This window comes from Octopus sinensis, linkage group LG2, assembly GCF_006345805.1.
Source record: "Octopus sinensis linkage group LG2, ASM634580v1, whole genome shotgun sequence".
In the NCBI taxonomy this organism is placed as follows: domain Eukaryota; kingdom Metazoa; phylum Mollusca; class Cephalopoda; order Octopoda; family Octopodidae; genus Octopus; species Octopus sinensis.
In genome coordinates this window covers 9,287,882-9,305,605 of record NC_042998.1, presented here as the reverse complement: position 1 = coordinate 9,305,605, position 17,724 = coordinate 9,287,882, and the positions used below count along the sequence as shown (strand labels likewise).

The window sequence follows — 17,724 nt, the reverse complement described above, 5'->3', positions numbered from 1 at the left end:
CTTTTTAAAATTTTTATTTTAAAGACTACTAAGCATGACTTGCTTATGTGGCTTCAGCAGTAAATCTGAATAACAATGTTATTAATTGCTCTACTTTAATTATTTAAACATTACTAATTTAATTATCATAACTATAAAAATGTATAGCATACATTATAAAAATACTTCAAGATACAAAAGAAACTTAAGCCAAAAAAAAAAAGCAACTTTAAAAACTAATGACAAAGAAGTGTTAAATATTACAATTTCAGATCATTTATAGAACTAAAGTTGGACCAACTGGACTAATTTCTCCCATGTTGAGGTTTCATTAGCAAATGAGCACGCTCTTTCACTATCAGAGTTTCTTCTTATAAACCCACAAGTTAGTTGAGCCGGGTTGTCTGCTGCTGGAGAGGACCGACCAGGTAAAGGACCTGGGTATCTTGGTGGATTCTTCCTTTCCGCCTTCAGCCCAGTGCGTCCATGCTGCCAACAAAGCACGCGGAGTTCTGTTTTTGATTCGACGGTCATTCGGAATGCTCACAGCAGCCATATTCCTACCGCTCTATGTCACGCTGGTGAGACCCATATTGGAGTACGGGATTCAAGCCTCTTCTCTTTATCTTCTCAAAGACATACATCATCTCGAAAGAGTCCAGAAGCTGGCTACCCGCATGGTTCTTGGCCTCAAGCATTTGTCTTATGAAGAAAGGCTGAAGACGCTCAACCTTTATTCTCAAGAAAAACGACGACGCCGTGGTGATCTCATTCTCGCTCACAACATCATAAGCGGAAACTGTAACCTCTTGAAAGGGCTGTTCTTCACTCCTGCTCCAGAGCGTCGGCTGTGGGGTCACTCCAAAAAGCTCTATCTGCAACGATTTCATCTCAATTGAAGGAGAGGGGTTTTCTCCGTTCGGGTTGCGGATCCGTGGAATAAGCTGCTGGACGAGATAGTGAAGATGCCGATGACCACTCGGTTCAAAGTCTCTCTCGACCAGAAATGGCCTGAACTCTTTGCATGAACACTCTCCCTGTACTTAACTCCATGTCCCCCTACATGGCCTTGCTTTTTGCTTTTTGAGCCAAAAAATTAACTTAACTTAGACCAATTTGCTCTCGCATGCATACACACATTCCTGGATTTTTGTTTTTGGGGTTAATAAATTACTAGGTTATTAATGTTTTGCTTCTGACACACTTCTCTCCATGTAGGCATCAGCATCTGTTTCTACAGACACACAGTGTTGGCTAAAATCTATAGATATATTCTATAGTACAGTATAACACTGAAACAAAACATCAGTAATTTACATTTTACAGGGTTTGCTTTCTGCAACAGAAAAATAGAAAAGGAGAATTTTTTTTTAGTGTAAATTATAAGTATTGTTTTCAACTTCAAGGTGTTGAAAATATATAAATTCATTTAGTTGAGATACTAAGAAGATTGCAATTTCACTATTAGCCAAATTTATTATTACTGTACACAAAGAAGAGGCTACTCAGTGCTAAATAGTGATTCAGATCTAAACAAGTAGTTATCATTATCATATTATTATTGTAACTACTACAACTACTACCAGCATCATTTTCAGTACAAATGATGGATAATAGGACCTAGTAATCCTAAAAGTTGGAACAAGTTCATGAAAGACTGAAGTGAAGTTAGGTAAAAACAAAATGAAAAATCTTTCAAGTAAAATACATACTAAAATCTAAATCAATCTAGGTAATTGGCTGCATGAATTGGCCTTCATCATAATGAAGTGTATTTATCCTAACACACTTTTCAATGAAACTTAAGAAAAAGGTCAAAGCACTTCTCTATACAACAAAGAACACATGAATAGCTGGATAAAACACACACACACACACATAAAGGCAACTTGCAAGACAGCTCAGAATTAAAAAGCTCATATAATAGATATATACTTGGTATCTGAAGCTAACAGAAAAAAAAATTCTTTCCTTGGTATAGAAAAAAAAAAGATTCCACCAAATAATGGTATGAAATGACTGGGCTATTTGCATCTATTGTGCAAAGGAAACCAGGTTTCTTTTTAGATGTATATCCAGTCCTAATTCCTGCATGCTAATATAACATTCATAAGATGAATATTTAAATGCAAGTAGAAAAACCCCACAAGGATAGATAAATGTACCAGGATGACCTGATGATACTGGAATGACCTCATCTACACAGGTCTTTAACATGCCATTATTTTCCAAAAATAAAATGGTGATTAGACAAACTTATTCTGCCCCAAGCTATTCTAATGCTTTTCCAATTGATCTCAGACTCTTCATAATGATTGATGTATTTGATGCCAAATAAAATATCTAATAACTCCTATCTTTGGGAAACTATCATATCGGTCACTTTTCTTTTGATATAAAATGAACAAGAACTTTCTTCATAGCACTACTGTAAGCAGCTGTGGCGTTCTATAAATAGTATTATTCATTCATAGTGACAACAAAAGCAACCAGGCTGATTGCAATCGAAGAACAATTGTAGGTGGCTATTCAGCAGGGTATGCAGAAGGAAAGGGGTTGCATTGGTCAGCAACAAAGGACTAACAAAACAAAAATCAACATAAAGGAAAATTTTCAAAGGAACAAAAATTCAGTAACCGAAACCTTAAATTTTTATTTCATACATACAAAGAATTTTTAAAGAATAACTATTACCATACTGCAAAAGGTGCATGGAGCAGGTTAAGGTATGAGAACACAATCATAAAATTCGGAGTTCACTTCTTGGACTGAGTGGCATACTGTGTCCAGGAACAAGATACATAAACAGGTAGAATATTTAGGCTAGGCGGCGAGCTAGCAGAAACGTTTGCACGCCGGGCGAAATGCTTAGCGGTATTTCGTCTGCGTTACGTTGTGAGTTCAAATTCCGCCGAGGTGGACTTTGCATTTCATCCTTTCGGGGTCGATAAATTAAGTACCAGTTATGCATTGGGGTCGATGTAATCGACTTAATACCTGTGTCTGTCCTTGTTTGTTCCCTCTGTGTTTAGCCCCTTGTGGGTAATAAAGAAATAGGTATTTCGTCTGCCATTACGTTCTGAGTTCAAATTCCGCCGAGGTCGACTTTGCCTTTCATCCTTTCGGGGTCAATAAATTAAGTACCAGTTATGTACTGGGGTCGATGTAATCGACTTAATACCTATGTCTGTCCTTGTTTGTCCCCTCTGTGTTTAGCCCCTTGTGGGTAATAAAGAAATAGGTAGAATATTTAGGCTAGATATGACCAGTTTAAATGCTAAAGGGTTAATGAAACTAGTAACAAGCTGTACTTCTTGTTTTGCCAAGATAAACACAATACCAGATGCTTACTAAAACAAACGGTTGATCAAAAAACCCAATCTCATAATTAGAATACAATCCACCCACTTTTGAGTGACCAAATATCCATTCATTTACATTCTATTTATTTACAAATCAATTTTCTTTCATATAATCATATTTGATCAAAGATGAAACATTATTGGTAACAAGAATTAAGTTTCAACTGGAAAAAAAAAAAGTGCTCACTAAGTTTATTTAGTATTTCAGTATATATCAACCAATTAGATTAATTAAGAGCTTTGTTCAAAACTGGAGAATACTAACAAGCAGTATCTTTACCAACAAAATTGAAGATACAAACTAATTAGTATAAACTAGTAGGTAACTATTCTTTCCAAGATTTAACTTTCATTATTTTAAATAGCTTAGATTGTTTCATTATCCAAACTAGGGCTTTGAATTTAGTTTGTTACCTCTCATTAATTTTTTTACCTCTGCATCTATATCATCATCATCATCCTTTAATATCTGTTTTCCATACTGGCATGGGTTGGACGGTTTGACCAGAGCTGGCAAGCTAGAGAGCTTACAAAAGAATAAGTGCCGGGGTCGAGTTGCTCGATTAAAGGCAGTGCTCCAGCATGGCCACAGTCAAATGACTGAAACATGTAAAAGAGTATAAAAGAGTATATATATATATAAAACCCACTACACTCTCGGAGTGGTTGGCATTCGGAAGGGCATCCAGCAGTAGAAACTCTGCCAGATCAAGACTGGAGCCTAGTGCAGCCATCTGGTTTGCCAGTCCAGTCAAACCATCCAACCCATGCTAGCATGGAAAGTGGACGTTAAACGATGACGATATATATATATATATATATATATATATATACATGTCAAATGCAACTTTTTTAGTGCTCAACACACAAAATGGCACAACAACTTGACTTCAGAATTCTTAGTACTATACTAAGCAAAATAGTTTTGACTGTGGCAGTAGTAGCTTCTTGAAGTGGCCAAAGCTCAGTGTAACTGCTTAATATGAAATTTGCATTTATATCTCTTCAATAAGCCAACACACAAATACCATGTGCTACTTGCCATAAAACATCTGCCAACAGATTATTCTTCAGACAGATGCCAGAACTATGATCATCTATGCTAAGCCTGGAGGATACCCGTTTTAATACATGGAAAGTATATATTAGATTTCCTAGTTAACAATAGCCTTTGCAGTATATCTGCATAGAGCAAGTGAATAACTGTTGTAATTACTTGATGTGCACAAGATGCTAGATCAAGATTTTACAGTCATCAAGCAATACAATCAAGCATTTACAATACAGTAGTTGGGAGGTCATGATTATGAGTAAAAGAATTGGTGCAGGAAATAAAATATTTGTAACTGTTGACAAAGAACTCGTTTCTTCAATGTAAGTTGTCAAGAGAAATAGACTTAGTGGTCTTGTTGACAGTTTACAAAACAAACACATGATGTGGCTGAAACCCACAGACTTTGTGCTATTTATAATTTTTCCAGACGGTAATTATTTTCCATCAGTGAGGAATGTCTCGCTTCATAAAACGATTAATACATCTCAGATTTAAGGCTGTGAGCTGGCAGAATGGTTAGAATGTAAAGATGGATAAAATGCTGCTAAGCATTTAGTAAGGCATTCTTAGTTCAAATTACACCAAGGTCGACTTTGCCTTTCATCCTTTTCTTTTGGGGTGGGGTCTTTGAAATAAGTACTAGTTGCACACTGGAGTCTGATGTAATCGACTTAAGCCTCCCTTGAAACTGTTGGCCTCACACCAAAATTTGAAACCAATATTTGTTAAGTTATCTCATGCTGATGGCCTTTAACCATTTCATTGCCATATTTGTTTTGAGGTGCTCTGTGTTTCTTTCAATTAATTTTAACAAATAATTTAGTGAAATGACTTAGTTATCATTAAACTAGTGTTAGGAACAAAAATTCCAACTAAGGTTTGGTGGAAGATTTTAATTCAAAATTTATGAAAACAAAACATTTGTACTACATACAACAGAGCCAGAAGCGGTTTCAACCGGGTCGGGAGTGAACGGACTAAGGGGAAGGGATGGTGCTGTCCAGGAATTCCATTGACTAAAAATGTTGGGTGCTTCATTGTGGATGAGCAAGAGAAAGAAAAAATATTTTATACTGCTTCTTTTTTTTTTCCTTGATTTCAAACATGGATTTCTAATTCCACCAAATATTATGAAGAAATGTTTGTTTCCCTGGTAATAGCTGCCTCTTAGGTGGCAACACTTTTCTGACTATCTATGAGGTTCTATCTTGTTTCAGTCATGTATCTTACACAGTACCTCACTGAATTCAAACTAGGAACCTTTACTTATAAACAAAGGTAGTGGGGAAAGCTATCCACTAGCTCACTGATAAATGCAGAATTTAAAAATAAAGCCATGAATTTAAATCCAGTCCTGATAGCAGACAGCAAACAATTTAACCCTTTAACATTCAAACCGGCCAAAATATGTAACCTATTTTATGTTGAAACTGGCCAGATCCAGCCTTTCATCTTAACTCTACAATGTCATTCTAAGACTAAACAATCACATCAGTGAAATCTCTATACAAGATAAATGCATGATTAATTCAATACAATAAACAAACATATTTGTCAGAGTAATCTGAACACTAACAGGTTAAACCAACTGAACTGTAGAGTAGATATAATATCAAAAATAGAACAGTTACATCTGATATGCCATTGACTATAAGTCCATTTAATATCAATGCTGAGCTGTAGCGAGGGGTGGGAGGAAGTGCTATACAATAACAATGTAAAATAAAGTTGGGGAAAAAAATATTTACTATCAGAGTGAGTTTCATCTTTAAAGATGAAGCTCATAGTCCAACTATGAGTCACTTTATCTCAGACATTTATCACCACACATGCTGATATCTAATATTTATTGCTAGGTAAGATCTGAATGAACTGTTCTATGATCAGAGGCATTCAAGTGGTAATCAGTCCATCTTTACTTCAAGCAATCTGTGTAGAACTATGTTATTTAATATGTCTTTCTCTTTTGTTTTAAGACAGTAAGATGGAATTTGCGGGTCACTTGACTGCTGTTTTTAGTAAATCAAGTAATCCTGTAAAAGATACCTTATTGGCCGAAAGTAATCATTTTTTTTTTGTTGTTTTTCCAGTTTCTGTTTCAATTTGTTTAAAACATCTTCAACATGAAAACCTGTGATCAAAAGTATTTCAAATGTAACTGACCCAGCTTCCCCCCCTCCAAACAGGCTCTCTGGAACTAAATTATTCAAACTGTCCACTTTTAAAGATGTCAGTGGATGACATTTCCAGCAGATGGGATCCTAAGTGCTCCCTCACTAGCCCCAGCTGTTTCATGATGTGTGCTAGTGTATTGCACCAATACTACAATACCACTAAGCAAATGAAAAAGGCAGTGGCAGGTGAATTATGTGACAAAAGATGGCAAAACCTAGGACCACAGTTATGGTAGTGTCATGTCCCTCACTATCAGTAGTGAAATTGATCACAATGGCTCCAGCAGATACCAACAACGAACTCTGAGAATCCCTATTTATGTTCTTCATTTCATTTTCTATATAGGATTTATTTTTTTATAGCAGTTTTTTTCACCCAAACTTCCACTGATCACCCACTCCCAACTGTGCTACCAAATTATTTCTCCTCTCCCACCTGACTCTCACTTCCCCATTCACACCTGCAACCTACCCAACAGTATCTCATATTTCTGTCAACCTTCTGTTTACTGTATCACAATAACTATTTTGCTATTCTGTATTATCAGACATCCTCCACTCACTCCTGGCCCCTCTTCCTCACTCGTTCCTCCTACCAGCTCCATACCTCCAAAGTCCATCTGAACACCTGATCACCACTATTTCTATCATTTTCCAGCTTCACCTGATCACCCTCACCTTCTCTTCAAAAATGTGAGTATTGTCGTGTAGCTGGCTCTTCTGCAACAAGAAATCTATTCTACTTTGGCCCTTTTCTCTCTCTCTCTCTCATACTTTACCTTTCTATTCCTCATCTAGTATAAAGTCTCTCCATCCACCTCAGGGTTTGTAGCCTTGCAAAGTACATGTTAACTTTAGTGTTGGTGGCACGGAAAAAAGCACCCAATATATGGTGTGAAATGGGTGGTGTTAGAAGGGCATCAGCTATAAAAACCATGTCAAAGCAGACACTGGGGAAAGATGCAGTCCTTGAGCCGAATGGATCTTGTTAAACCATCCAAACTATGCCAGCATGGAACATAGATGTTAAATGATGATGATGATTGTCGCCAGAGCAGCCAACTGGCTCCGTGCCGGTGGCATGTGTAAAAAGATTCGAGCGAGGTTGTTGCCAGTACCTATTTCTTTATTACCCACAAGGGGCTAAACACAGAGGGGACAAACAAGGACAGACATAGGTATTAAGTCGATTACATCGACCCCAGTGCGTAACTGGTACTTAATTTATCGACCCCGAAAGGATGAAAGGCAAAGTCGACCTCGGCGGAATTTGAACTCACAACGTAACGCAGATGAAATACCGCTAAGCATTTCGCCCGGCGTGCTAACGTTTCGGCACCCATGCCGGTGGCATGTAAAAAGCACCCACTACAATTTCGGAGTGGTTGGCGTTAGGAAGGGCATCCAGCTGTAGAAATTCTGTCAAATCACGATTGGAGCCTGGTGCAGCCATCTGGTTCGCCAGCCCTCAGTTAAAATCGTCCAGTCCATGCTAGCATGGAAAGCAGGCATTAAACGATGATGATGATGTCAATGGGATAGACTGTCAGAAATATGTATATTACAGGACCCAACCAAAATAGGCAGGGAAATGGAATAACCTACATAATCTAGAACACAGCTGAGGATACCTTAGCACTGCTCATTAATTTCTCACAAAAAGAATGAGAATCCTGAAGGTGATAGTTGACAAACACAATGACTACTTTCAGAACATTCATAACATCACTGAAGTGTGTACTCTGCTCTTGATTAGTAAATTCATGTCTCAGCAAAATATATCCTTATTTGGATAGCACAGTCATTTAATACTTTAGCATTAAAACCAGCTATGTCAGACCCAAATATGCTATGTTTTATGTTCAAACCAGCTAGATCTGGCTTCTCACATCTACCCTACAATGTCATTTTAAAGATATGTAGTCACATCATCATCATTTAACGTCCGTTCTCCATGCTAGCATGGGTTGGACGGTTCGATCGGGGATCTGGGAAGCCAGAAGGCTGCACCAGGCTCCAGTCTGATCTGGCAGTGCTTCTACGGCTGGATGCCCTCCCTAACACCAACCACTCCGTTAGTGTAGTGGGTGCTTTTTACGTGCCACCTGCACAGGTGCCAGGCGAGGCTGGGAGGCTACGAGGTAATGCACAATTAATTGAAAACAAAGTAAAATAAACATTACATCTGATGGATTAATCTGAAAGCTAAAGGCTAAATGTTTCCAACCATAGAACAGTCACATCATTTACAGACCCATGATCTTCCAGCCAGCACTAGCTGGCTGTAAGGATGTAGTTTGCTGTAATTGTATTCATTACAAATATATAGAAAAGGTAGATACCCATTATCTTGTCATATTAAGATGAGAGCTGCTTCTAAGCTCCAATATGACAGATATCAGTTTCAATTAATGAGTTAGTCAATGAATGAGACAACCTGTATCCTTGATGTAATGCTCAGGCATTACATTAAGGTCAGGGTTTCAAATACAGGGAAAAGTCTAGCCAGCATGCTTCTACAGTTCTAACAAAAAATTACAAAGCTTGGGTCAACCTGGGACTATGGGTGAAAACACTATCCACTGATCATCATCATCATCATCGTTTAATGTCTGTTTTCCGCGCTAGCACGGTTCAACCGGGGTCTGGGAAGCCAGGAGGCTGCACCAGGCTCCAGTCTGATCTGGCAGTGTTTCTACAGCTGGATGCTCTTCCTAACGCCAACCACTCCACCAGTGTAGTGGGTGCTTATTACGTGCCACCGGCACAGGTACCAGGGGAGTCTGGCAGCGGCCACGATCGGTTGGTGCTTTTAACGTGCCACCGGCACGAAGCCAGTCAAGGCGGCACTGGCATCGGTCACGCTCGGATGGTGCTTTTTACGTGCCACCGGCACAGAAGCCAGTCGAGGCGGTGCTGGCATCGGTCACGTTCGGATGGTGCTTTATATGTGCCACTGGCACAGGTATCACAACTACTATTTCCATTGATATGCTAAGTGATATTCTTAGCCATTCTACATTCTTATGTAAATATTCACAGTAGACTAGTGGAAGTTTCAAAGAAAGTCTTTGATCATTAAATGGCATTATAAAGCATTTCAGTCAAATTATGAGTAATCTACATAAGTGACTGTGATGGGTCATCTAAAACAGTACTGTTAATTGTCAAACGGTAAGGAGGTGGGGACAAACACAGACATATACACAATGGGTTTCTTTCAGTTTCTGTCTACCAAATTCACTCACAAGGGTTTGAACGGCTCAAGGCTATAGCAGACACTTGCTCAAGGTGCCATGCAGTGAGGCTGTGCTTGGAACCATATGATTGGGAAGCAAGCTTCTTACCACATCTGTACCTATTTCTTTTTTTTTCTTTTTACTTGTTTCAGTCATTTTGACTGCGGCCATGCTGGAGCACCGCCTTTAATCGAGCAACTCGACCCTGGGACTTATTCTTTTGTAAGCCCAGTACTTATTCTATCGGTCTCTTTTGCTGGGACATAAACACACCAGCATCGGTTGTCAAGCAATGCTAGGGGGACAAACACACACACGCATATATATCATCATCATCATCATTTAGCGTCCGTTTTCCATGCTAGCATGGGTTGGACGGTTCAACTGGGGTCTGGGGAGCCCGAAGGCTGCACCAGGCCAGTCAGATCTGGCAGTGTTTCTACAGCTGGATGCCCTTCCTAACGCCAACCACTCCGAGAGTGTAGTGGGTGATTTTATGTGCCACCGACACAGGTGCCAGACGAGGCTGGCGAACGGCCACGCTCGGATGGTGTTTTTATGTGCCACCGACACAGGTGCCAGACGAGGCTGGCAGACGGCCACGCTCGGATGGTGTTTTTATGTGCCACCGACACAGGTGCCAGATGAGGCTGGCGGACGGCCACATCGGATGGTGTTTGTTACATCCCAAAGCACGGAGGCCAGTCTATGCGGTACTGGCTACGGCCACGTTCGGATGATTTTCTTGTGTGCCACCGGCACTGGTACCACAAAGATACAAATTCCATTGATGTTCATCTACTTTGATTTGTTTTGATTTGATTTTCACTTGCCTCAACAGGTCTTCACAAGTGTCACAAGAAGGAAGGTATGCACAGGTGGACTGACTACGTCCCAGGTAGGGGCCACGGGTTATGGCCTGACTAGTCTTGCCGGGTCTTCGGATGGTGTTTTTATGTGCCACCGACACAGGTGCCAGATGAGGCTGGCGAACGGCCACGATCGGATGGTGTTTGTTACGTGCCCACAGCACGGAGGCCAGTCGATATACATATATACGACAGGCTTCTTTCAGTTTCCGTCTACCAAATCCACTCACAAGGCTTTGGTCGGCCCAAGGCTATAGTAGAAGATACTTGCCCAAGATGCCACGCAGTGGGACTGAACCCGGAACCATGTGGTTGGTAAACAAGCTACTTACCACACAGCCACTCCTGCGCCTATATATATATATATATAAAATTAGATTATCCAATATATCCCTTTTATTTTAAGACAAGTAGTGATTCGGGTATTTTCTAGCAGGTCAAGCAACTACACAGAAGCCTGCAGCAGGTTGCACAAGCCTGTACCCACCACCTTCAAATTTCCTACAATGCACAGATATTATTCTTCAACCTCATACTACTTGTCAGATCAATGAAAAAAAGTATACCAGCAGTGACCATGTGATCTATTTAGGGGTGTGCTGAACCATATTAATCAATGCTTCTCCTTTCTCCAAGATGTAGGCTGTGATTTGAGGTAAATTTGGCTATTTTTGGCAGTCCGAACAACCATCTAATTGAGGAGGCTGAGTGCATGTATTATTAATTGGGCAATCGAATTCGACATCCCATTTAGCAGTCTCTGGAGACCAATGTGCATAACGGATAGCAGTAAACCAGTGGGATATTTTCAAGTTAAATTTTTTAAATTATTTCACATTATTTCTGCAAGTGCTCATTCCACAATGGCAATGTGACTTATGTCATTTTTACTACAGTTTGTTTAATTCCCTCCCTCAAATCAAAAACCTAGATTCCAATTCAATTCCCTTATGTGCATTATATGCCTTTACACAAAATGAGTAGGCTAGAACAAGCAGTGTGTTTGCTTTCACTCAAGTGTATTCTTGGTTACTACACACATTACACCATAGTATTAGAGTAGAAAATAATTTTCAGTGTCAACCAATACAATATTAGTATTTGCAGTAAGTTCTGCCAACCAGAGAACAGTGAAGTACAATGAAATACCTTCACGTGCCGGTTGGTGTTTTGTACCCTCTACTATCAACCTTTCCTACACAGGCGAACTGTACGGTTTATTTAGTACATTAACAGGCACATACTTGATATAAACTAAACACTTACAAGGGATTAGACGATATATCCTGGCAATATTATCATAACCGCTGTTCATTTGGGCAGTGCGCGCACACACACACACACACACATCCGAAATAAAATATTTGAGTAAATTAAATGACGAAAATTTAGTCTAATATAAAACAGGGACATGTAAAATAGGTGAATTTAAAAAGGGGGGAGGTGTGGAAACTGGAATATATAAGGGTTTATATATATGTAAACCTACAACAATGGTTTCCATTGAAATGAAAGACCTACTTTATTTACTTGGGTCTGAGTTATGTGTGTCTCAATGAAAGGAATATACTACATCAGTTCTGTTAGGGTTGGGGGAAGAATGAGAAGAAAACAAATACCTATTCACTACTAACACAGTTACACCACATATGCACGCCTCCACGAAATGTGTTAATAAAAAACTGCATTATTTTGTCTTATATTTTAAATGTTCTTTCTCTTAAAAGAAGAAAAAAAAAGTTTTATTTTCCACATGTTAAATTTACCCTACTTTCCAAAAAGCTAAATGTTTTCGTCGGAACTGAATAGGAAATTTAGGCTAGAGATGTACAAATAATATAAGAAAGAAAAAATTCAATCAGTGAAATACTCTTATTTTCCTTCGCTTAATTCCTTGCAAATTACACTAAAGCGCACTTGCAAATAATAATAATAATAATCTTTCACTGGATAGCTTATATTTGTTTTCATTAAATCCACCGGGAGTATTGATTTCAGCTAATAAACCAAACACGAGCACGTTTGTGTCTTTATACACGTGTAAGTGTATAGAATTATCTCCAACATGTTTACAAATGAATCAAAAGGCGAACCAACAAGCACCAGTCATAGAAAACATACGAAACGTGTACAGAATACGCATTATGGTGTAACACGAACGGTTTTTTTTATTTTTTATTTCGGATTGTTTACCAGGAAGCAGTGACAGCTAGAACACGTCTACGTGTGTTATGTGGCATATCTGACAGGAAACACAGGTAGAGAGAGAGAGAAAGAAAGAATGAAAGAAAAGGAGTAGAGTCGCGAAAGGAGGAATTTGATGGCATGCCAACTATCTTAGACAATCGCATTTTTCTTTTGTAAAACCCAATGATATGATGATTGTGCAGGGGGAAAATCCTGATATTTGAGCTGCACCCATTCCAATGCTAGAAGCATGAGTCTTTCGGGAGTAAATGGCAATTACATCCTTAAACCGGCAACATCAATCAAAGTGTGGGAAAACGAATATAATTGTTTTGCGCCATTACCACAACGGAAAATTGTGTGCAGCGCTGTATAAATAAATAAATATATATATATATAGATATATATATAAAGGAATTTTTACGAAATTGAATGCTGAATAATTTTCACAACATTACAATAATCGCAACATGTTTTGAATCGTTCATTTCTATGTTATCTTTATTTTTCTTTTCTTCTTCTCAACCTCATATTCCATTCCTTAGAGAAATCAATTAGTAAGGAATTTGTGCTACAGATTAATGCCTCCTTGAAAAATAGGGCTCTACTATAACATCTTAGCATGGTTTGATAAGAGGTCAAAAGTATCTAACATAAAAATCAATATTTTTCTCGTTTTTACTCCACTCGATAGGCACAAACAGAAATAAATTTGGTCTGCTATAAAAGGCTGCAGACTTAGTAAAAAAAAAGTAGCAGGCTCAATATGTTTAGTATCTGAATGAAGCATGCCGGAGAAGAAGATATATATAGGGTTTGGGGAATGCGAGAGAAGAAGAAGAGAATTAAGGCCAATTGTAGTTGGGAAAACCGCTGGAAAATATGAAGTATTTTCTATCAACACTAATAAACAAACAAGAAAATATCTGGAAATACGGGGAAGATCGGATTTCGCTACTAATAATGAGAAGAAAAAAATGATAAAGAATGATTCCATATGAGTATGTATGAATGGTATAAGTACAAAAGACAGAAAACGGTTTATTGTAATGATACCTTTAGTTACCTTTTATGTATTCAATATTTTATAGTGAGTTCATTGACAAATTATTAAACTGCGTAACACTAATGACACATATAATAACGGCTGTATATTTCACTAAAGTGAAAACATTCTTGGTTTTGTAAAGAATCATTTTACATCCATAAATTGAAATGTACTTTCTTTAAATATCTCTCTATGCATTCATTGTGAGGAAACTTAATTTAGAAAACTGATTAAATCTCATAACTTTTTTGAGCGAGGATTTAACAGAATTCTTAGAAGTTTTAGATTATATCGAGTAATGAAATGAGAGATGAAATGGGGGGAAAGTTAATATATATTCAGAGGGGAAAAGGGATAAAAATATATTTAAAAGGAGAGAAAAAAACCTGAAAAAGTGTTGGGGTGAGATTAAGGACGAATGAGACGCAGAATAATAGAAAAAGAAACGCAGAAAGAGATGAAAGAAGGAAAAGTATGGAGAGAGATGGACAGAGATGGAGAGATGGACGGAGGCAGAGAGAGAAATAGAAAGAGATGGATAGAGAGAGACAAACAGAAAGATGGACAGGGAGACAAAGATGGATAGATAGAGAGAGACGGAAAGAGGGATAGAGACAAACAGATAGAAAGATGGATAGAGACAGAGAGACAGAAAGATGGACAGAGACAAATAGAGACAGAAAGATGGATAGAGAGAGACAGAAAGATAGAGACAGGCAGAGAGACAAAGACAGACAGATGGACAGAGAGAGACAGACAGAAACGGAAAGATGGACAGAGACAGATAGAAAGAGACACGGAGACGGAAAGTTAGAGAGAGAGAAGCAAAGTGACAGAAATAGGCAGACAAGTGGGCAAATGGAGAGAATAAGAGAGAGAAGAAAGCGTTTTTTATTTATTATTTTCTTCAGCTTGATTAAGCCAACCTATGATTAAAGACATTCCAGCCGTGACAGTGGGTTTTTCGTAGGGGTGTGTGTATGACTAGACTAACTAATGTGTTCCTTCCTTACTTAAAGAGATGTTGGGGGATACGATTCGTGAGAAATTTCGAAGCCGCTTCTGAGAGGTCGAGTGGCCACATAAAAGCTTCGTTGTTGGTTCGCCCAAAAAGGAAAAAAAGTTGAAGAAAGAGTTAAAGAAAAAGAGAAATGTAAGCCTGAGTCAATGTGTAAAGGTTAGAAGTGTGTGATGAGAGATGAGTCTTTTGAAAGAGGGAAACAGGGCGGTTAGCTGCTTCTGTAATAAGCCAACTACATCACTTCAGAACTGGGTTGGAACACAGTATTTAAACTTATATACAAAATAGGAAAAAGATCAAATCGAATAACGGGACTAAATTGAATTAAATTATGGAAATAATTGACAAAAAAAAAAAAAGTCGTTATACTTACTTCTGTAGTGCGGCTGAGGTATTTGCCCTCCTAAGTTTTCAACATCTAACTCGCTTGATACAGACATTTTTGGTTTGTAAAGACGTTTAGATAGAATTAAAGATAGCAAAACATTTATATCTCACGAGACAGGTCGCTGTCAACGGCGTCAAAACCTCAATTTTCCCTTCACCGGGTGCGCAACATGGCTGGCTGGCTCTCTGCAGAATCGAAACCGGGAACAAGTGCATTAAAAGAAACGAGAATTCTCTTTCTCTTTTCTCCAAGGAAAACTAAAGGGGTTTGTCTAACGAACACAGACAAAATAATATATTTTTCTCCTTTTCTTTGTTTTAAAAAATCGCCAGCCGAAATGATACAATTCTATTTATATGCAGACAGAATTTTTTTAAATAAAATTCATCAGAAATCTTTTGACATTATTTTTCGCCGCTTCTTTTCCTTTTTTTTTTTTTGCTTTTTCCACAACGACTCGATATAATTTTTTTTTTCTTTGAGCTTATAACATTTTGTACTTATTCTTTCATTCCTTTTTCACTTTGGTTATTTCCTGTGGGGAGCTACATTTATAATATCCTGATCAGCTTCAGTAATTGGGGAAGACAGCGTCAAAAAACCCGATTTGGCTGCCAGATAATAAACCACCTGTAAAGGGCTGCTGTCAAGTTCATCAGTTGAATCAAGGCGGGACCGCTTTAAGACTAACACGCACTCGGCTACTTCCGTTAAAACCCGTTTGCCGTTACGTAAGTTAGCGAAAATAACCGAAGCAAATTGGCGGATTTCAAATCGACGAATTAGGTAAAAAATAGTAAGAAGACTCGCAAACAACACACCCACTCCCAGCGCAAACTTTTTGGCTTTCCGTTCTTTAATAAGTTCACCGCTGTAAGGAGGCGCTAGTAGTTTTGTTTACAAATATGACATGTATTGTCTTGGAAACGGACCACAGTCGCAATTTTTATTATTCCATAAGGGTCAACCAATTGACATATGTCAAAAATTAAGGTAATTAGTCGCTTTTTTTTTTTTTCACTGCATTTTATTCTTCGCCAATCGCTTTATGCACAGCCAAGTTACCATTTTCGAGTGTAGTTTTAGCATCTTGTTTATAAATAGGAACGAATCGATGCGGGTACAGCGACAGAGCAACTACATCGGGAGTTCTTAACGAGGGAGGCGAAGGGGTACTTTCGATCTCGATTATCGATTTTATCAATAAATGTAACAAAATTCTTGTGGTTTCTTTTCATATCATCCATTTGTATCATTGTTGTCATGATTTTTTTTTTACATTCAATAGCAACGATACAAACTCTATTCTCTTAGCAATTTCTATCAATGCAGTCAAACTTTCCCAAAATTTCAATGCATGTTCTGTCAGGTTGAAGTTGCATAAATTTGGATTCTTAAAATCCGTCCAAAGTTGTGAAATATAACTATCTAACAGTGTCAGCTTGCATTTCAACTTTAAACTTTCACGCTGATTATTATCGTGTTTTTATGCCAATTTCATAAAAACTTGCAGAATCTTCATTTTCGATTTTCTGAAAACCCTTTCGTGGTATTTACGTGCATGAAAGCGAATGGCAACTTTTAGAGTGACACCAGCACCGAATGGTGGGCATACCTACACAAGTAACACCCCCGCCGCCGACCTTGTGTGGTGGGCATACCTACACGAGTGTATCCCGCCCCCGACAACATTCTCACAACTTCCAGAAAAATGGATATTCTTTAAATGAAATTTTTTACAAATACACTTCAGATGATACAGATTACGATTACATCGGAATTTAATGTGAACATTTTTTTCCTAGGGTGGAGTGGGGAGTTTCGGAAAATTCACACAAGTTGGCTTTGTTTCCTCATATCGTTCAGAAAAATAGTATCTTTGAATGGAATTTTCAAAAAATACTTTTCAAAGTCTGTAGATTACGATTTTATTGGAATCTAATATGAAAGAGAAAACTGGTGAACTTGTTATACATGTCTACTGACACACATCACAAATTTGTTTTCTATTTTTCAAGTTTCATTTTGTAGATATTTATGAAGTGTATATATGTGTACGAACTAACCATTAAAAAAAATTTTTTATTCATATTAAATTCCGATATAACTTTAATTTACACACTTTGAAAGGTATTTGTAGAAAATTTCATGAAAAATGACTCATTATTCTGAAAGTGATGAGGAAACAAGGCCGGCGAAGGTGTGTGAGAATATGTGAAGTGATTTCTGTTAGGGATAAGTGAAATCGTAAAAAGATTAACAGCCCAGAATTGCTCAAATTAACAATGAAACCTCTCTTTCATATCACATCCTACTGCCCCCCAAAAAGAAAAGAAAAGAACGGAAGAAAGTACACATTGGATAATATCATTGATACCCTATACCCGAAAAAAGAGGGATTGT

General features: G+C 38.0%; 2 protein-coding genes across 3 annotated transcripts in view; one reads left to right on the top strand and one right to left on the bottom strand.

Annotated features, from left to right (window-relative positions):
- LOC115231965 (ras GTPase-activating-like protein IQGAP1) overlaps window positions 1–16,006 on the bottom strand; it is a 217,587-nt gene extending 201,581 nt beyond the window's left edge. For both annotated transcript variants that reach the window (XM_029801847.2, XM_029801852.2), the window contains exon 1: window positions 15,307–16,006. In XM_029801847.2, coding sequence (XP_029657707.1) covers window positions 15,307–15,373 — 67 coding nt within the window. In that variant the 5' untranslated portion in view covers window positions 15,374–16,006. The remainder of the gene's footprint in view (window positions 1–15,306) is intronic.
- An 87-nt stretch (window positions 16,007–16,093) lies between these two features.
- Window positions 16,094–17,724, top strand: part of LOC115232377 (protein FAM81A-like) — a 170,187-nt gene continuing 168,556 nt past the window's right edge. The window contains exon 1 of the mRNA XM_036511460.1: window positions 16,094–16,314. Coding sequence (XP_036367353.1) covers window positions 16,232–16,314 — 83 coding nt within the window. The 5' untranslated portion in view covers window positions 16,094–16,231. The remainder of the gene's footprint in view (window positions 16,315–17,724) is intronic.